The sequence below is a fragment of the Falco cherrug genome, chromosome 5 (assembly GCF_023634085.1).
Source record: "Falco cherrug isolate bFalChe1 chromosome 5, bFalChe1.pri, whole genome shotgun sequence".
Taxonomy (NCBI): Eukaryota; Metazoa; Chordata; class Aves; order Falconiformes; family Falconidae; genus Falco; species Falco cherrug.
Window position 1 is genome coordinate 29077755 of NC_073701.1, and position 22125 is coordinate 29099879.

General features: G+C 37.9%; 1 protein-coding gene across 1 annotated transcript in view; it reads left to right on the forward strand.

The window, feature by feature from the left end:
• Nucleotides 1-22125, forward strand: part of TRIM24 (tripartite motif containing 24) — a 64795-nt gene that overhangs the window by 13270 nt on the left and 29400 nt on the right. Inside the window, exons 2-4 of the mRNA XM_055711025.1 lie at nt 10968-11086; nt 18809-18956; nt 21255-21387. Coding sequence (XP_055567000.1) covers nt 10968-11086; nt 18809-18956; nt 21255-21387 — 400 coding nt within the window. The remainder of the gene's footprint in view (nt 1-10967; nt 11087-18808; nt 18957-21254; nt 21388-22125) is intronic.

The window sequence follows — 22125 nt, forward strand, 5'->3', positions numbered from 1 at the left end:
AGAACATCAAAATAGGTATCTATATAGCAGAATACAGATGGGTGCAGCAAATACTGCAGTGATCAAATTGATGACTCTGAATATGGACACTTACATGATTTTAACTCACTTCTGGAGCTGCAGACTGCAGTTTGTTTGGGTACTGCATAAGAGGTCTTCTGTGTTCCTTGGTTGTGATTTCAAATTCCTGGTGGAAAATACAATAGCAAAGATATGTGGAATAGAGTAGACAGGTAAGTTAAGATTCAGCTGTCCAAACTGGAGTATCTTCTGCTACTTCTGAATTTCTGTGATGCCTGTGATATTAAAAAAAGGCCTGGCAGATGGACTGCACAAACCACAGGAGATCTATTTCCTTCTGGAATAGTAGCTGGAAGCCAAGCAGGGTATCCTCTTCAAATTAGGTATGTCTGTTTAGGCACTTGAATTGCTTGCCTGAGGCTAGTGGCTTGAAAAATGAGGGCCAAGAGGCTAGTTTCCCATGTTCTGAGAGGTAGTTTTCAGTTATTGAGTGGTGATCATATTGAGAATGGGAGGAGACTTGTAAAAGAACAGATTGCAAGGGTGTTTTTGAGCACTTCGAGAGAGGGTGTAACATGAGCTTTGCTGAAGGCCTTGAATTGCATAAGCATTCCTGTTTTGGATGAGTTTTCCTGAAATACTCTGATTAACCTGTTACCTACTGTTGTTCCCACTACAGCTTCCAACTTGATTCTCTTAATGTGGTCCAGATTCTTAAAGTTATTTTGCAAGGCTTTTTTTACCTTCACATCTGCTCAGTGTTGATGGAACATGATGGTGTCTAGGGCTAAGTGGAGGAAGTGGGTGAAACAGTGAAGAGTGTCACGTGCTGGAGTATGTTTTTCATCTTTTCAACACAGGTTTAAAAAGAACTAGCTCCTTCAGTGTCTTCCAGAAAGGCTTGGCTCTTTGGCTTGTGACTGGCTCCAACTGCCCCAATGATGATCTCCTTACCTACTTTTCTATAACTTATCTTTTCTAATAATAAATGCATTGTACTGCAGCTACTGAACTGTCAGCTGATAGCAGGTGAGAAGTCCAAAAGATGAAAACTAGAGTATGAAATTTCTTGCTATAAAGGTATGACTGCTGTCTGTGTCATGCTCACAACTGTAAGGCACAGGGTTCACCTCCTTAGAGATTCTGGCAGCAGAGATTCTGGCAACAGACATTTTTTACCCTGGTGTTTTTTTGGTTGGTTTTGTTTTTGTTTTTGTTTTTTGAAAGAGTAATTACAACATGCTAAAATGCTGTTATTCAGAGAGAAAGGTATTCATGCTAACGTGCTGCTATTCAGGGAGAAGAGTATTAATTTCCTTGTTCCAGAAGCACATGGATACAATGGACTTGAGCACTGTTGGCAGGATCCTTGAGTGTCTGCGAAATAGTGTTTTGGTAGAATGTATGAATCTAGACAGCATTAAACCTACTTTCAAAATGCTAGCAATTGAAAATTAAATATTTGGCTGCTTAGGGAAAACGATGCAAGAATATCACTGAATCTTAAAAATCCTTGCATCTTGTATGCTTGATTACATATAAGTTGGAAATACTTGAAAGAATGTATTTTAATTTTGATGAAAGAAATGCTTATCACAGCAGTGACAATTGGCATAATTGTTGACAGCTTCTGCATCATTGCTTAAGCATGTTCATTGCAAGGGAGTGAGGTTTTTTGTTCTTCATCTTGTACTTAAATATTGTCTATCCCACAATAACAGTGTTTCCCCTTTGTTACCATTATGAGACTTAAAATTGTGTTGTTGAAGGAAATGCGTTGGACAGTCTTGGACGTGAACATAAACTCTCCTTTCAGAATTTCTTGAGGTATTCAGAAGTGGCTGGAGAGTCAGCCCTTGTGAAACTTACAGTTCATGAAGTCTAATAGGCAGTACCTGAAATGTTTGAAGACTGGGCACATACAGCAAAAACAATGAACCATTTCACAGAACAGCTGAAATATTTTAATTCAGCTCTGCAGTGCTTTCCAAGAAAGTCAATGCACTGCAGCATAAAAACTGGCCTGTAACACTCTTCCAGAGGGGGGATTATATCTAGTAGTCTTTGTCTGGTTTTCATCTATTTACATTTTAAAGGGTGGTAAACAAAGCATTCAGATTTTAATAAACTTAGCAGCTAGATTGCTGGTGGCTTTGAATGCTTACATTTTGGCAGTAGGTGCCAGTTTCCTTTTGAGATGTGCTTGCTTGTTGGTTTAACCTATCTCCCCTCCACTAGCAGCAGCAGGCTGTCAGAACTAGATAGGAGCAGCTTTTTCTGGAACAAACTGGTTTGAAGAAGTTGCCAATTTTGCAGCACCAGTATTGGCTTAATGAGAAACAAGAGGAAAGCAGTAATTATTTTTAAAATTGATTCAGACATTATTGTACAGGATCTTGCCTCTTGAATTATGTTTTCTAAGTGTTTGTTTTTAATAGGAAAAACATGACCTGTGTAAATATAGCCAGTTTACCGTCAACCCCATGCATGTTAATGAAAAACCTTGCATGTATTAATGGTGTCTATATACACATCGGGAGGAGAAAAGATTGTAGGTCACAATCGAAATGCCCTAATTTTCTGTGTAGTTATGCAAAAAATCTTATTGCTGGTACTGTCTTCAGTCTCTGACATACCTTCTATTAATGTTAACTAGCCTGTCCATTTTTAAAAAAGAATTAACTGTTTGTGTGACTTGCTGTTAGTATTTTCTGTTCTGAAATCTGTATAGTTAAAATTTCAAACAAGACTTCTGTAAAACCAAGGAAAATTGCATTATGAAAGCCTAATTAATTTATTCTGTAATGACTGTGTCATTTTAGGTAAAATTAGTTGCTTCCAAGGACTCTATTTATTAAAGAGAGCTGTTTTTCACTAAACTAGTGGGTTTTTGACCAGTCTGTACTGAGGAAAGGGAACCCTTAAGCTCTCCATTTTTAGTAAAGCACTTTGCATCTACAAACAAAACAGCCCTTTTGGACCTAGAGATGATTATTCAGTGGCTTTATGAAATTGGCTCTGAAACCTGTTTGCTACAGTGAAGACACAAATGAGCTGAAACTGGGGCAGACCAGAGCAGTCACCTCCTATTGTCTTGGGATGCTTCAGTAGTCTGGAATGTACTCCCAGGATATTGAGAACTGAGCTGGAAATAATACAGTATATGCTGTAAATCCACTGGTCTGAATGGCTTGAGACAGCACTGCTGTGGATGCAGCATGTAACTTGTGAGGAAGAATAAGAATGCGCCCTGGTTCCCCCTACACATCTAAAATGCAGGCTAGTGTTCTTTGAAGAGACACATGCATTGTGAGCCTGTAGCCAGTGAGAACTGTTAAGGTGGAAACTAATTCTTTTCTCCATTTAATCCTTGTCATATTCCCTATTTTGGCTCATTGCATGGCAGCATAAATCTTTGTGTTAGCATGGGTTAGAAATGAATGGGAGGGGGAGCCAGCATTGTTATGGGCCTGGTTCAAGCAAGGTCTGAATGTAAGGGTCCACAGCTGCTTAATTTTTATATGAATGAGAGCTGCTTCTAAAAAGGGTGGAGGTCTTCCCCCTCTACTCCTACTTGAGAGCCATGTGCTTTTAATCCAGCTCACTATACAGCTGCATGAACAACTATCCTGGCACAAAGGAGTAGATGAAAATGTAGGATCTTATCACTTACCATCCCCATGATAATCATGATGGTGAGTATGGAACTTCTCCCAGGTTAAGTAATATGTTTTCGCCTGCCTGCTGGAGACTCTGGAAATGCATGCTCCATTAAAAAAAGTAATAAATCTTATGGGACTATTTTGACAAAAATAAACCCTGACACTTGAGAACTTCGTTCATCTGAGAAAGAACAAACAAGTAAGATTTTTAAAAGCATACTTACTGCAGTGATTTTATATCAGACACAAATGGACACATTGGAAATACTGTTGTCAAAACTCCATGGACTGCCCACCTAGACTTAGGTTCTCCCTCAGATTGCTTGAGTATGCAGAGACAGGAGGAGAAACAGTTTCAAGCCTCTCTTCCTTCTTGATAGACAATGGATTTCTTTGGTTTATACCTTTGAATGAAGATATTTATGTAACAATTGGTTATTAAAAGAGAGAAAACTATGCAATTCTTGTTAGGACTCTTATATGTGAAAATTTCAGTCCATGTAAAATGGATCTGTTCTCAGAGAAAATCGTTCTAATGCGTGTTATCTTATCCCTTGCAGTTTTGCCCTTTTGAAGATTCAATAAGTGATAAGGCTTTAGAGGAACCTTAGCTACTTCTAAAAATACATAGGGTGTTGGGGTTTTTTTTGTGCTCCCTACTTCTCAGATTTTTTTTCTTTTTTTTGGTTTGTATCCACTAAACCTTGCCGTGCTTCAGGCCCTAACATACTGAAATTTTCAATTATTTTGCAAATGAATCCTGTGGGGTTTTCTTCCTCGCCCTGCATTTGCCCCATTGTGACAGGCATTACAGGGCTGGAAGAAGTTGATTGCATTTGATGTGAATAATACGGATGACAGAACCAGAAAACCTTCCTACCACTAGAGAAAACGAGGTTCTGTAGGAGTAAATATTCTAAATTGATAGGAAGGACGGCAAATCAGCTGGCAACTACTGAAGCTTGACAAAAGGTTGAAAGGGAAACAGGGTTTGAAACAAACAGGCAATTGGGGAAGGGTAAGTCCTGTGAAAAACGGGACATCTGGCTGAAGGTCCCAGGTTAACTACTCCTATAGCTGCTCTAAGTGTGTTGGAGTCCCTGCTGGATCCTCTGGTGTTTGTTTCCTTTAAACTGCAGGATGTATACGATAGCAGGTGATGCTACTTCAGGCAATTTTAGGAAAATATAAGGTTGCCCAATTCCCCATCCCCCACACACTAGGAGGAGTAGGAAAAGTAGCTTGATCTCAACTTGTTTCCTCTTGTAAGTAATACTAGATCTGGTTTTCTCAAATATTCCCTGTGTCTCCAGAGTGTACTGCAACATCTGAAAGGAAATGACATTAAAAATACCAAGCGTCAACTCTTTATGTCTGGCAGGTTGCTATCATAGCAAGACTTCTTGCAGAGAAGCTTCAGGAAGGAAAATTGCTGTTTGCTAAAAAATAACTTGGTCTTAGAAGCCTCCTGACTATATTGTTCAATTCAGACACAATTATCTCAAACCTCTTTAGAGCTGATTGGGTCAAGAATTAGTTGTGCAAAGAACATTAATGTGGAATTAGAGGTCTTCCTTACCCCTTGTTTAATTGGGATAAACAGCCTCAGCATCCAGGAATGTACTTAACCTGAACAGTGTTCACCAAAATGCTAATCTGAATCTGATGTTGTTTCTGATGCTGCTGCATTATAATTGCTCTGACAATGTTTGATTAAATATAGTCTTTTTTTGTCTTTTGTTAAAATACTAGTTTTGGGCTGACTTGGTAATGTACTTGAAATATATATATTTTGTATAGCAAATATCAATTACAGAAATAATTTTAAGCATTGAAATTTCATTGTATTATTCCACAGGGTGTGGGGTTTTAACGTTCTGTGCTGCAGCTTTCTGGATCTTCTCTTTGGCCTCATTTCTTAAAAAAAATCCCAACTGTTGGTATTTGGGGGAAAGGGGAGAATGAACAGCAAAGCAGGGGGATTTTTTTTCTTTCCCCTTTAAAGTGATAATGTAGTTTTGTTGACATAGTATGCTTCTCTTTAGTTTCATCAAAGGATGCATTATTTTCTCTACCAGTTTCTATAAGGAAATCAACTGAATGGCTTTTAACATCTTGCTACTCAGAATCTGAATCTTCTAAAACAGACCATAGTATAATACCTAAGGTTCTCAGCCTTGAAAGCAGTGAAGTAAATTGCATCACAATTCAGGAAGCGGGTGTCTTGAAACAAGAGGAAGGTAGTATTGGCAATAAGATTAAGCATGGTTAGAAAGGTATTGCAAGATCGCTTCCAAACCTTAACACTTAAAAAAAAACCCCAGTTTGATTCATTATAACACTAGGAAAGTATCTTGCAGAGGGACTAGATGGAGGAAATGTTAATTAATTCAGAGGTTAATTTACGAATTGCATTCTCTGCATGCTTAAGGAACAGTTTAAAATAATTAAATGTTAATGTTCATTGGTACACCTTTTTTCCTCATAGAAGTGAATACATACATGGAAAGTAGTAAGAAAATGCTGGGGCTATGTTAACTTGCCTTTGTATTGAATTCCTTCATCCTGCATGTTACTGTAACACTGAAATATAAGCAAAAATGTCTTACAAAATACTGTTGTCTTTTTGGTTGTTCAAAAAAAGTTAGTTAATTGCTACAGCACCAGTGGTGTTAGCAAAAAGCTTGTATGTGTGCTCCTATGTTTGCTTCAGCCATCTGTCTTGATATTATTGGTTAGTTATGGCTTTAAACCAGCCTGCCTCTTTATTCACCAAAAGAAGGCAAACTCCTCTTTTAGGTCTGTTAGGAGGCTGGGGGGAGCAGTAATCCTTCTGTGCAGTGTTGTGTTTTGTTACTGCCATAGGACCTAGGAGGGGATACTTGTCCTTGGTCTGAGTTAAGCCTTTGTACTGGAAAACTGGATGAAGAAAAAAGGGTTTCAGACTATGTGATTCCTTTATCAAATCATCACTGTACATACAAAATATTGTAAATAATATGATTCGAGATAGGAATTATCTATTAAAACTGAAGTAATTAATATACTGTTATTTATTGTACACTTTTCATTTTTTTATTGTTGGTACCAGAAGACTGGCATGCATCTACTGGAGTTTTACTCTTTTAAATAAAATTTCTGTTAAGATACTGTAGTATATGGTGTCATCCAGCAGACTAGTTTGAAGACAACGACACTCTCTCAGTACTCTTCCAAGTGTTTTTTACTTGGGAAAAGGAAGAAGCATGAGATCTGTATAGCTAGCAATATTCTAAACTGGATTAGACCTCCAAAGTGGTACAGATGCTGTAATTGGCATGAAGTTATATATTCTCTGCATCTCTTTAAGGTTGCAACATGACAGGGCACTATCTTCTCCACATAAAACCTGCAAAGTTATATACAAATCAGTATCTTTCAGATGTATTTCATTTATCTTATCAAGATAGAATTCTAGTGTAAAGCATTTAGTCTTAAAAAAAGCAAAACAAATGCCCCAAACTGACAAACAAAATACCCAAGCAAAAAAACCCAACAACCCAAGGCCGTTAAGTTCTGTCCAGGACCATTGAGGACTACTTGAGGGCCAGTGTGTGGTCAGCTAACCTTGGCTGGCTGCCAGACGCCCACCAAGCTGCTCTCTCCCTCTTGCCTCTCAACAGGACAGATAAAGACAAGGAAATTATTTATCAGTTACCATCATGGGCAAAACAGTTTCAACATGAGGGAGTTCAATAATGTTGGAGGGTAAGATAGAAACACAAAAATAAAAATAAACTTTCCGCCTCGTATCCCTCTTCAACTTCATTCCTGGCTTTGCCTCCTCCCCTACTTGAGCAAGGATGTGGAATGGGAGTTGTAGTCAGTTCATACCAGTTCCTTTCTGCTGTTTCATCCTCCATCTACTTGTTCCCTGCTCCAGTGTAGGGCCCTTCCCATGGGATACAGTCCTTCAAGACTTTCTCCAGTGTGGATCTTCTCCATGGTGTACAGTCCTTCAGGAACAGGCTGCTCCAGTATGGTTCCCCTACTGGCCACAGTTTCTGCCAAAAAACCTGCTCCTATGTAGGTACCCCTCTGTGGCTTGTAGCTCCTGCCAGGAACTTGTTCTGGCATGGGCTTTCCACTGACTGCAGCTTCCTTCAAGGCATATCCACAGGCTGCAGCGTGGGTATCTGCACTGATGAGATCTTCCACTGGCTGTGGGGGTACAATCTCTTTTGTCATGGCCTTCTTCATGGGCTGCTGGGGAATCACTGCTCCGGCACCTGGGGTACCTCCTCTCCCTCCTTCACTGACCTGGGCTGTTTCTTCCACATTTTTCTTACTCTCTCTCACCTGCTGGTCCACAACATTTTTTTACCCTCTCTTAAACATGCACACATAGGTCCAGGCAGCATCACTGATGAATTCAGCTTTGGCCAGAATTCAACAAGCTGATTCCATCTTGGAGCTGGCTGGAGTCGGCTCTGACTTGGGGGCAGCTCCTGGTGCCTTCTCACAGAGGACACCCCTGCAGCTTCCCCCTTGTCCCTCGTTACTAAAAGCTGGACATGTAAACCCAATGCACCATGTTACTGGACCAGGTCTTATTCTAAAAGAAGACTTGGCACGTGACAAAAATTAAATGTTTTGTGTCATCTTCAGAAACAGATGCTGAATAAATCCAGTAACTTTTCTGCACCCAATATTTCTTGTTTATAACTCTCTGCAGTCTGGTGTTTACAGGTGTGTGCTTGTAGGGTTGTGCTGATGCATTTTAGGCTATAAGCAACATAATTAACACGAACTGACTTAAATCCCATCAGATCTGCAATAGTTGACAATTGTCTAATTTGTATTGGATGAATGGCTGAAAACTTTTTGTGGCCTGTGTATAGTTTTATCATGTTATACAAAAAGCTGCATTCTGTTACTAGTATTGCAAAGTAAGAATTACTTGAAAATTACTATTTCTAAATAAAACTTTAGTACTTAATTATGACAGTTGAGCCTGATGTCAGTAGAAATGCTAATGTAGGAACAGAGATGTTTGTCTGTGAGCTTTGCTTAGTTAGAGCACGTGTCTTTACTTGAAGATAATCAGTGTTCTCTTTTAAACTGTGAATACCTTGTTTTTGTATTTATCTGTTTTCCACTTAATTTTGAAATACTCATTGTTCTTCCTCTTCTGCTTCTCTTTGCAGAGGAAGCTCTGAATTCTGGGTCTGTGTTTTCAGTTCAAGCTGTTTGTAAACTCAGACTAATAAAACTGATCTGTTTGAGTGGTTCCATGTTTAATCTTCAGTGATGGGGTTGGCCCCTTCCCATCGTGCTGCTTCTCATGTTACTTGTCGTGTTGCTTCAGTGTAAGCAGTAGTGCATTTGGTCAGGGAAGCAGATTGGGGGCTGCAGGTGAAGCTTGAGAGAGCAGGAGAAATACATCCACACCTGAATCAGTTTGCCAGTCTCATCCTCTGTCTGTACTGGGCTCCCCAAAACAGGCAAAGACCAACTCAGTCACTCGTGCTGGCCCAGTGCACTGTACTTTGTTGGGGTCAAGAACAAGCGGTGGGGGAACAGAAGGTGGCTTGATATTGACGCTGTTGAAAAATGTAAAAAATAGTCTTTTTTAGTAAGTATGTAGCTTGACAATTGTAAATTGATTTGCTTAATAAAAGGAGAAATTCAGTACATGGGAGTTCTATTAACTACCTGATGTACGAGGATTGGATTTCTTCATTATCCTTCATGACAATGATATAAAAAAATGTTACAAGATTTTTAGCCAAAATATGGAATTTGTATATCAAAGGAAACTGCACAAGTATGTATTGATGTGCAGACTAGCAAAATGGCAATTGTAATAAAACCAAGCCAAATATCATAGCCTTTCACATAAAAGTGAAATGCCTTCCACACAAATGGAAAACTGCTGGCTAAATTTCCAGAATGAAGAGCTGCTTTGTAGTGTGTTGGCCAGTTAATTCTCTAGCATGTATTGGAAGAAAATTATGAAAGAATTATCTAAATCTTATATGAAGCACTTACAGTAAGGAATTAAGTTCTTCTGCAGAAAGTGAAATATTTAATAGTTTCTGTGCTTCTACACTTTATTGTAAAAGTGAAACAGGAACAGAATTAAGCCCACACTGGTTTAGTTAAATATGCAAGTGCTGAATTATATACTGGTGTTATATTCATTGGATTAAATGGTGCCTCTGATCTTTTTTAAGGCCCTAAAATCATGCCTCCTCTAAAATTCCAGCGGTAGGTCTAGAATCTATCTCAGTGGGGACTCATGTGACCATGCTACTGTAGGCTTTGCAGGATGACTTCCACGTCCTAAGTGATTATTTCAGCCCTACTTAGTTTCAGTTCCTTTCTGTTTTCAGTGGTAATGATTGTGATAATTTTCTTTTAAAGCAAAATGTTAATGCCTAGCGTGTCAGAGATTTTTCTTGCATGATAGACAAATATCAGTGCTAATAAGGCATACCGTTTTCTGCAGCTAGGAAAGGTGGCTACTTTATGATATTTATATAGATATTTTCTATTTCAGTCTAATATGCTCACTGTTGAGCCCCAAGTTTTGAACTTGTCTTTGTCTTTTTATTCTTTTGAGAAAACTATTAATTTTTTAAACCTTTGTGTTATTGGTTCTCGGCACTTTCTTCAACCTGCAGTCTAAGTATGCTATTGTCTTAGGATTGTTCCCCAGTGTGTCTTGCAGAGGACAGGAAGGAGGGGACCTTGCTTATTTATTCCTGTCTTTCTTGCTTGCTTTCCCTTGCTTAGTGTGAAGGCAGTCATGATGTTAATACAGGTCCGTTCATCCTCTGTACAACTTACCTCACTGATTTTGAATTTATTACATTTCAGCTTCTTGTATTACATAGTTGGAAGTGAGTCATGTCACACTGCTGGTGTGTATGCGTGTGTGTATAATACCACTCAATGTCACTAATTAATCCCAACACTAATAAATGTTTACTTTAATCCATTCTATAGCAACAAATTGTCAATGGGAATACATTCCCTTTAAAGAAAAGGAATTAATTTTCTGTAAGATGAAGGCAAATCCTTCATAGGATTGAAACAAAAGGTGCTTGAGCTTGTTTGAAGGAGTACATAATCAGGGAATAACAGGTAAAGGTTACTTCAGTGATAAATGAGAATTAGCTTCTTTTTTCTCACACCTTATTGACAGGACAGTATTAAAACATCCTTTCAAAGTACTTATCCTTGCAAGCTGTTTTTGATGTTGTTTGATATATATATTTTATTTTTTCTTTCCCCTCCCAGTCGGTGTTATCCGCTGTCCAATTTGTGGTCAGGAATGTGCAGAGAGACACATCATAGATAACTTTTTTGTGAAGGATACCACAGAGGTTCCCAGTAGCACGGTAGAGAAATCAAATCAGGTAAGTGCATTAACATGTAATCAAGTTAACACCTTTTGGATGAGTATGCATATCCTTGGCTTCCTGCTGTGTAGCCTTTTCGCTGTTCATATGCAGAAAAAGACTCCCAAGTACTTAGTCATCACATGGGGTAGCTACTGTAGAAAATCAGTTTCAACCAATGAAAATTCATGTGAAGATGATGTTATCTTATTCTGAACTATTTAAAATGTTGATATAAAATTGCATTGTGATAGCAAAAGATAAAGGTAAGGAATAGGTGTTGGAATGGGAATTTCTATACTTTGGACAGGGCACTTGAAGCACTCTTTTTAAGCAGAGACCTGAACAACACTGTCAAAAGATCTCAGTGTAAAACAGAATCCTCTAGTTAACTTTATTTTTCTTATCTCAGCACTGACAAAACATGGCACTTAATAGCTGGAGAGCAGTTACTAAGCAAGAGGCTCAAACTTCTAGTTGGGGAAGACAGTATATTGTAGGAGTTTCTTGTTTGTTTTTTTTTTCTGTAGGCTGCCTCTTCTTCCTTTTGCAATCAAGTAATAGCCACTTCATAAACCAAAACCTGCTTATCTGGAAGAATAGAAATACTGGAGTTTTTTCCTTATGATGGTTTTTCAGGAGGAAAGTACTAGTGTGGAAACAGTACCAGATGAATAATCACAGCTGCGTAGGACCACAGTTTAGCAGAGTCTGGTATCAGAATATTGCATGTCTTCATTTTTAGCTGGTAAGAGAGTATCTCAGGTATCTCTTTACTAATAAACTTTGTATTAAACTCCAGGAACTTACTGTGAATAATTCAGCCTCTTTATATGTTCCTGCATTCTTCATAATAACAGTACGAAAAGGTTGCTGCCAATGTGGCTTGCATTTGAACTTGTCCGTTAACATTTGAATGGTGGTCTCTTTTTATTTTGAAAATACATTTTTTTTTTTCAGTTTCCTCTTTTAGGGACCTGTGTCATTGGCTTTTGATCCATTTGTTTTGGGGCAGCTTCTTAGAGGTCTTTTATTGTGTAGTCTGCTTGTTTCAAAGCTTAGCTGAAATTTGTGTTTACATATATGAATGGATATGTCTCTCCAGAACAGATTAAGGTACCCACTCAGGTTTGTGATATCAGCTCAATGACTATTAAAGACATATGTTGTCATCATCTCTGGGAAGGGGGAATTAAGTTATGTCTTAAAAACCACTAAACCATGTTTAGCTTATAAGGGATTTTGCAACTGGATTTCTGAGAAATTATAGACCTTACCAGAAACCGAAATTTAGTTGGGAGTCTCTGGAAGTATAAGCAGTGTTCTCTTAATGTGGGACAGTTTGAAGTTTGGGGTTTTTGTGTTTGTGTGGGTTGTTTTTTTTTTTTTTTTTGTTTGTTTGTTTGGTCTTTTCCCCCTTGGTGTTGCAGGGAAACATCTGAGTTTTGGAGATGGTTGTGAGATTTACACAAAGTCTCTCAATACTCTGCTAGTAAGATTAAGTGAATAGTCCCTGTTGCATAGAAAATTTGATCATAAACTTTTTAGTGACTTTAAAATTAGGAAGAGAAACAAGATAACAAGTAACTTTGCTATGTAGAAGCAGTCCAGAATTTCTCTAGGGGCCTGTGCCATAACCTCTGCTTAGATATATGAAAGTCCTCTAAGATACTGCTTTGGTGAGTCATGATAGAAGTAGAATTATTTTTCCTGGGTTTAGTGACAAAGTATTTATTTTTTTTTTGCTTCCTCCCACATTTTTTCTGCTTTCTGTGAAAGTGGGGAATTGAGGCCTTTGAGACTTGGGTAAGGAACTGAAAATTCAGGAAGGGACCTTTATATTATTGAGGTTCACCATAATCATGTCAAATTGAGTGTACTTCAATGGGTTATAGGCTATCAAAAGTTGGAATATCCACCAAACTCTGTGATGCCAGGATAAGTCAGGTGCTTCCTTGGAATTGAGGAAGGTGTCTTTTTTGTTTACTACTAGAGTCCTGATCTGCTGGAGAGAGATACAGGGAAATTCCATGTATTTCAGCAGCTGGTTTGGAGTCATCCACTGTTGAGTGGTGTGAGCAAATGTCAGGAACGTTCTTCAAAGCATTTTGTGTTTCCTTAAGTTCCCGTCTCAGACATCCATCTTACTTTCTATTCCATATTTGTTTCTCTCTCTCCCTAAGAAAAACCAGCAGGCTTGCAGTCAGAAAGCACATCGGTTCTTCAGCTAGGTTCCCTGGCTGAACTCGGGCTACATTCTGCAGCAGTTGATGGCAGACCAGCAGACATTGCTGAACCGGCAAAGTAGTACATTCACGTGCTTTTCTGCTGGCTTTCTTTTTTTTTTTTAAATGGAACTATATGTTTTGTTAGATGCCTGAAGTGAGCGTGTATCTTACCTCATGGAAATGAATGCTATGCAGTTCAGTTTTGTTTGAACAGATTTATTTTGGTATGATAGTGAAGCTTTTTGGACATTCCTTTGTAGTTTGACATTGGACCATAAAAAAAAAAAAAAAAGTTATACCATTCTGTAAAGCTGTCTGTTGTGGAACAGCAAACTTAATAAGTTAAACAGATCAGTGTCCTGTTCAAGGGGGGATATTATGAGGTTTAAGGATGATACATGCATCTAATTGGCCTGTTTTGTTTTGTCTTTGAAGAGTAAAGAAAGAAAAATTGCCAGTAGCAAGATGGGCAACAGATCAGAGGAATTAAAGTAGAAAAGACACTGAGGTTTGCAGGAAATACTGGATCAGAGATCATCCAGATTCTGTCAAGAACTTTGGCTGTTTTGTAGAAATTTTCTACTGAGATGGTTAGTTTGGCTTTGATAGTCTGGCAGCTTTTGCAGAATGTTTTAGAAATTAGACTTAGCAGCAAGCCATGGGTTCTGTGCAAGTGATGTTGTGGCTTAGTCCATATCTATGACTAGCCTGTATATGTTTGTTGTCAGGAAGGACTGGGTTTTTTCAGTTCGAGAGACTCAAAAAACTCAATGTTTGATTGTTTCAGATGTAAAATGGTAATAATGCTATTATAATTTTTAGCATACTGAATTAAAACTTTACAAGTGAATGACGTATCATGGAGCCTGGCATTGTGGCCTGAGAAGTATAACTGGGACCCATTAAAGTGCCATCCATCTGTCTAAACTCCTGCTTACCTTATTCGAGTCTTATTTTGGCAGTTCAGTATCTTACTTAGCTGTGCTTTCTAGCAATGACTACTGAAAACTTCAGGAGCAAAAAGGTAAGCATAAAGAAAGCATAAAACTCCCTAGTATATGTTCCACAAGGGCTTTCCTAGCTAGCATTAAAGAGAACATTAAAGAATTTGCGCTAGCTATTAGTGTAGGAAGCTTTCCAGAAGAGAAAGAGACTAATGGGAAATGCAGTTGTGGTCTTCCTATAAGTAATGATTGTAGGTTGTGGGCAGCTAGGACATAAATACTTCAAAAGAGCAGATTCTTTATAATTTTTTTCACATTATGATTTATTGGAAGACTTGCAAAAATTATTGGATGCTAAAGAGAACTTTGCAAATAAAAATTAATTATACTTAATTCATAAGAGTGAGCAGAAAGGAGTTTCAAACCCAAGACATTACTGAAGCAAATGCTGAATTTGAATAAGACTAAAGGGTAGACAAGAGAGGAAAATTTAGGAACTTAACAGAAGAAAATTGTTTAATGTGCATGCAAAGCCATGAAAGTAAAAATGAGAAGTTTGAGATGGATGCAGAACAGAAGATCGTAGTGATAACGTTGATGTTGCTGCAGCATATTGAGCCAGTAGTGCATTTTAGTCTAGGTCCTTATTCTCATAGCTTCTGTGTCCAAAAAAGAACATGCATAAAAATATTTTTGATAGTAAGAACACTTGCTGTATCTTTACCAGCATCTTTACTGACCTGAGAGTATTAAATGTTGTAGTAGGAACGAAGAACAGTTGGACTTTATGTGAGATATTGGGAATGTAGTAACAAAAGGCCTGATACTAGATCTGGATACGAAGACGGCAAGTCTGACTGGCATAATAGAGTGATTAATAAGGACAATTTAGAACAAAAAGTTTCTCTAGTTTAGTATGGTGCCAGAGTAGCCACTATGTATTCTTGCAAAGAACAACTAGTGTGCTGAATAGCTTATGGAGGCTGTAGCTGTGGCCAAAAGGTGTTTGAAAGCCACTGGTTTAGGGATGTGGGTGATGGACTCCAGAAGAGTCACAATATGGTTTTGTTGTGCTTCAAAGAGAGCCAGCTGTTGATGAGATGTTGGGGAAAGGAGGAGATGTTGATCAGGGGTCGTGCGTTTTGAGGTATGAGCATGTGGTTCATATTTACAGTTACATATAGGTGTGAATGTCCCAAAAGACAGGTGCTGGCTTTTATGCTTTTGTATGTGCCAAGAGGTGGATATACAACTATTAACATTGCTGGTTTTTGGATCCAACAGGGGAAGACATTGCATCTAATTTACACTGGTGAAGTTTGGAATGTTAGTTCACTGAATATTCCTCTGGACTAATTTGCTCTCTTCCTTTGAAACTCAAGAAACCTTTGCTTGCTTATTTAATCTTTTTAATACTCTATTTAATTGGAAGAGTGGTTGGTTACTACAGTAGCAGAAAAGACAGTTCTATTACCTCAACTCTTGCATATAAATCTGTTTCTGAGTAAATATACAAGCTTTCACAGCAGAAAAAGTAGTACTTACCTGCAACATGCTGAGTAATCTCAGCTTTCATTAAATTTGAATGAAGGCTGAATGAACAGTTCCCGGGGTTATAAATACTAAAACTAGTAACTGAATTAAATATAATTACATGGGAAACTCAATTAAAAATAAATATCTGTCTAACCAGAATAAAGGCTTACAGGTTAACTAGGGAGAGTTTTCTTTGAAATCGCTGAAGCACTGCCTGTGTGAGTCACAGAAATAAAGACTGAAATAGGTTTTGTAGGAGTACACCAAATATTTGTAGTAATTGTACCTCCATGTACTTTAGCTATATGACTTACTCTAATACCTAGGAGTTCTAGCAAAATCCAAGTTATCTCTGAAAATGCATATTTCAAACAAGAATTAAGTAGAAGCAAATCTAGCTAGTTTCTACCTAGAAGGCATGGCTATTTTGACAGCATGAGTTATGGTGTCTATGAAAAATTTTAGAGATCTATCTCTCTCCTACTTGATGGCTTTGGAAAGTATAAAGATAGAATATGTGTTTTTGGGACTACAAAGGAGAAGTTTCAGTTCACTTGGCAGCACCTGATTATTGGTTATTGAATCACAATCTTAATCTCATTCCAACTCTAGCAGGTCAAACCAGCTGAAAAAGAACCCTAAGTCATATTGAAAAAAGAAAACAGACTAAGATCTTTGAATCTGGGAGGAATGAATTCCAGAAATCCTTTGAAATTACTTATATGCCCTGGCATGTTTATCTGCCTAAGGTGACCTGGAAAGGCTGGTGGTTGTGTGGCACTTTTTATTTTATTGGGTTGATGCCTTTTTCCTTTTAATTTTTTATTTTTTTGTGTGTATGTGTGTGTCTTTGTTTTGCTTCTTTGACTTAAAGAAAGCCTGGAAGACTTTTTTGTTGTTGTGTTTTCCTTTGCTTATTTTGTCTTCACTGTTGTTTTTTTTACACTAGAAAAACAAATACCTCGTCTCTTATTCTCCACTCTAAGTTGTGAAAACACCTCTGGGTATCTGGGAGCGTAGCACAGTCTTACCTCTCTGGCAACAAGACTGATTTTCAAACTTCTTTCTCGTCCTGCAGTATTTCACTGCCCAGTCAGCAGCGCTGATGTAACTAATCTTTGGATTACAGTGATGTAATCAATCCAGTTTTACACCACAGTCTTGCAGACAGTTGCATTGGCACACCTGAGGAGGAGACAGTTGGAAAAGGAGAAGGGAGGGAATTTCTCTCATGATAGTTTCTGCCAGAGAAAATACGACATTGACATAATGCTTCAGTGCTACTTGCTTGCTCTATTTTTTTTTTTCAAGAAACTATGCTTAGCAAAAGAATACTTTTTTTTTTTCAAAATGAAATGAAGGTTTAAAAGCAAGTAAAAAAAAATTCAATTTCCTGATTACAATTCACTTCCTTTAATTGCTTTACTTCCATTTTCTTGACTTTTTATGGTGTCTGGACTTGGATATTTCTCCCCAGTCAACTAGTCTGTATAGGACTAGAATTTTTATTGTTGATAGAAGAGGTGAAAGAAAAAGAAAAGCCAAACAGAAGATAAAAAATATTTAAGAATATTTTTAAGAATAGAACTTTCAGGCCTCCTTTTCGTAAAGAAAAGAAAAAGGGGCACAAGCCCAACTTCTTCCCCTTTGCAGGTCACTTTTAGTGAAAAGAACTGCTTCAAACTGCATGTGACAAACAAGAGGGGTCAACAACCCTTGTGTTGTAACTTCATTTCTCAGAAGATACTTGCTTTGAGAGGTAATGTGATCCAGAAGAATAAGCACAGCACTGGGAATCTGGAACTCCTATGTCCAAATTCCAGTTCTGTCAGTAACTTGCTATGTGGCCTAAGGCAAGTTTTGTGCTCATTTTCCTCTTTTTTTGGAAGGGAAAAGTGGGCCATAGTTCTACATATATATTCTCTATCTGCATAGGATGTAAATATTTGCTTCCTCTTTAACTTGATCTGTATTTATCTTGTGTGGGTACCAAAGTTAGATTATTTTTTTTAAATCAAACGGAAAAATAAAATAACATCTAAAATTTTCTCCTTGTTGCTCTTGCTAGCAGAATTCTATAACTATAATCTGTAGGATACAGCAATTTTCAGATATTTTAAGGCTTTTGTTTGCAGCAATGCTAAATGTTGACGATGGATGGTGGTTGCCTAAACAGACATCTATGTAAGGCTGTTCAGTATTTTTACCACCCAAACCCCCTTGAAGGTATGACTACAGAGGCATTGTAAAGGAGGATTTAAAAATGAAAGTAGTGTTTTGAACATGTGGTGTTGTTCATCATTCCTAGTTTTCAACCTGTTGTTCAGATTGTGGATCCATAGGAATTTTTTCTTGTGTGTGTATTGACTCTGTGCAGAGAGGTTTTGGTCTGCTGTCACGTTTGTTTTGCTTTATTTATTTTTTTTCTAGATCTCTTGGGTGTAGTCCAAAGAGCCCCAGGAGTTAACAGGCCACAGCTTGAAAATTACTAAACATTGATCGCAAAGTTCCAGGGTAGCTTTACTGATGAGCTTAACTAGAATGTTACCTTTAAGTGGTGATACAGAGGTTCTTGAGAAGAAGCTGTTCAGTACTGTGTGTTCCTCCAGAAACACGGAGCTGGTGAACAGGAGCTAAAATTAAAGCTTCTGTGTGAACTGAGGGAGGCTTCTAAAATCAGAGCAGTGCTGGTAGTTTTCTGTCTTTAGTAAATATTTTACAAAAGCATATTGTAGATAGTAAACATTATATAGCTTCCAAGCATGCAGTGTTGGGCAGAAAGTAACGGTTTGACTTTTATCATGTCAGGTAACAGTTTTAGAGTAACACTGACAAAATGACCACTTTCTTTGAAAAGTCACGTTCAGTTTCTTTTATGCAGTTATTTATAGCCTTCTTGTACCTTAGGCAATTTTCCATTCTCACTTCACTGTTTTCAGAAAACTCTAAATGTGCACTGATGGTATATGAACAATAGCTTGTACGTATATTCCACATTTATTTTAACAGCTACCTTTTCTTCCTCACGTTAGGTCTGCACAAGCTGTGAAGACAATGCAGAAGCTAATGGGTTTTGTGTGGAATGTGTAGAATGGTTATGCAAGACCTGCATCAGAGCTCACCAGAGGGTTAAATTCACGAAGGATCATACTGTGAGACAGAAAGAGGAGGTATCTCCAGGTAACACACTTGATTTATAATTTGAGAAAGAATGTGTGTCTGCATTGGAAAAATGTATTAGACTACCACATTTCTTTTTAAAGTGATAAATTTCAAAAATTGCGTTCCTTAATCATAGTAAATATAAAAGGACAGATTCGTTCTGATATAACCTTTGGTACATATGAATTAGTGGAACCATGTTATTTTTCTGGGTGGTAACGGGTATGTTTTAATAGTTTCCTGTCTCCCAGTCACTTGTTTCAACTTCATTGCTGAAGGCTGCAAACGTTTGAACAAAATCTGGTGTTTCTTTGGCTGCTGCCCATCTAAGTGGATCTCTTAAGTGATCTAGCTGACAAAAGAGAAAACTTTATTTTAAGCATTAGATGCATTAGAACGTAACTATGGAAAATGGAGACTTTGTCACGGCTGGGGGTATGACAGCTGGTTTTTTGATCAGGAGTGCTGCATAGTGGTAAAAACCCCTACAGACTGATATTTCATAAGATTTCTATGCAAAGTTTTAAACCAATAAATACACATAGATTTTTCTTTCACCTGGAATGATTGCAAATTGCTGTCTAGACTTTAGAGATCAGCTGCAGAAATATACTGCTTTTATGCATTTGGCTCCTCCAGGTTTTTTTTAGAGGTCAAACAGATGTTTTATATTAACTTTTTTGTATACTGTAGGAAAAGGAACACTAATAGGTTATATTTTTTCAGCACTCTGATAATAAAGCATCTCTGTTACTAATGAAGAGTGCCAGAATTCATGTTTTAGCTAAGCATATTTTAAGTTTGAAATATTTTGCCTTAGCAATCAAAGAGAAGTATGTTATGAACTGGGGTGTTTTTTCTTAGTAGGATCTATGATAATTCAGGTTGGAAGGGACCTTGGGAGATCATCTAGTCCAGCCTCCTGCTTAAAGCAGTCAGCTGTGAGGTCAGATCAAGTTGCTCAGGGCTTTAACCATTTGGGCCTTGAGAATCAACAAGGATGGATGTGGTGTGCAGTACAGCCTCTCTGAGAAATCTTGACTATTCTCATGGTAAAAAAGGTTGTACTTTTATTAACTGAGAACTGCTTTTGTTTCAGTTTATGCCCATTGTGTCTTGTCTTTTTAATGATACTGTAGGGCAATTATAAACATAGGATGCTGACAAACGTTCTACCGGTCCTAATAAGTCTCTTGGACTTGCACGATTTATCTTGGAAATATATACGTTATTTTAATAAACTGTTATATATTATTGTAAATGGATGTATTCTAAATTTATTTTCATTCCACCATATCTAGTCCTGTGAGTTTTATATATAATGTGGGCTTTCGTTTCTGTAATCTTTATTGCTCAAAGGGTAGCTTCCAGTATGATACTTTGGAGATATACACTATGTTCTGTATCCCACTTTCAGATGTGGTTAATCAAAAATGAGTACTGAGTGTACTTTCAAGAGAGGACAATAGTAGTAGGTAGAAGTGTCTGACTGTTAGGCTGAACATGACTTGATGGTAGGGATGCTCTCTGCACATTCAGGCCTCTGCGGAGTCTGCTGGTCAGTTTCAAAGAATTTTGACTGAAGGATACAGTTCTGAAAAGAACTTCTTGCAGGTTTCATGAAAATAAGTAAATTAATGGGTATGGAAAAGAGAACTTGCTGATCTGCAGTGAAGGATGGGCTGCAGTGTGAAGCTGGTTTTCATTACAGACTAATGTAATACTCATGAACTCACTGCCCAGTCTAACTTAGAAGAAATTAGGCTTTGTTGGTGAAATTGTTTAAAGAACAGATTTCACTTTTATCATCTGGTGGTGTTTCCTATGCTCTTCTGTGTTTGCTCACTAGAAACTGAAGTGAGACCTCTCACCCTGAAGGGACATTAGTAAAGTTCTGGTTAGTATAGTCTGTATGTTTTACAGTTTTGAGTGCCTGTGGCTTGACATCCTCAAACCCCCTTTCACCCATTTGACTGAGAAAGACAGAGCAATGAATTAAGTCAGCAATATCCTCATTTCCATTTAAGAAAGGAACTTGCTGATTGTGCAGCATCTTTTGCAACTGCAACAGTACTGACTCTCCTTTTGTAAATAGTTTTGTGGGGCTGTAATAAGTTATGGTAAAATAGGCTCTAGACATTTTCCCTGAGAGAGGTTGTTAGCTCCATGCTTGATCAAGTGAGACAGTGCAGTTTTTGCTTGGAACTGTTACATTTTTTATTAGTGGCCTAGCAGCATCTAGGTGAGGAGAAACAGGAGAATGCAGATCTTTAATAATTTCAGGGGACTGAGATGACATCTTTCTTTATTCAACAGAGGCAGTTGGTGTGACCAGTCAGCGACCTGTGTTTTGTCCTTACCACAAAAAGGAGCAGCTGAAGTTGTATTGTGAAACCTGTGACAAGTTGACCTGCCGAGACTGTCAGTTACTAGAACACAAAGAGCACAGGTATCAATACAAAGTGTATGCTTTATGCAACTCACTTACAGGAAGACAGCTTGAAGCTGATTGTAGCTCTAGCTGTATAGAATACAGTCAGGTGAAGAGAGTGCAAAATAAAATTTCTTGCTCAGAAATTAAGCCCACAGAAAAACAGAATTGTATCCAAAAAAGGTATGGCTGATGAGTATGTGGTAGTTCAGAGTAAAACCTAAGTCTTCCACTTGTTAGTCTGGTGGCTTAGGCACAAGACCTTTCTTTACTGTCACGTTGTTTGGATAGAATTTGTTGCTGTGCAGCTCTTCAGAGAGTCCTTAGAAAGCACAGGGGCTGTGTTATGCAACGGTACACTTATGTGTAAATTCTCCGTTTGTCCTTCAACAAGATGATTACGTAACAGAACATTAACAAACAATTTCAGAACAGAGCAAATGGGCATTTTTTCTGTGAAGAGCCCTTTAAAAGCAACAGTAGACCTAAATTTGGCTGTACTATACTTTGACAACACTATTTACAACACTCAAATCTTTGAGTTGCTGTTCTTTGATCATCTCTTACTGGCCACAGAAGTTGAAAAGCAGGATTATATACAACTTCTGAGTACAAGACAATAATCTTGCTGGTTAATGCATATGGTAGGGGGCTGGGACAGAGGTACTCAAGTTAAATATTAATATGCTCACTATACCTGATGCAACCACCCAAAGAACTTGCTTGCCTGACCAGGTCAACATCAACAGGCAGAGA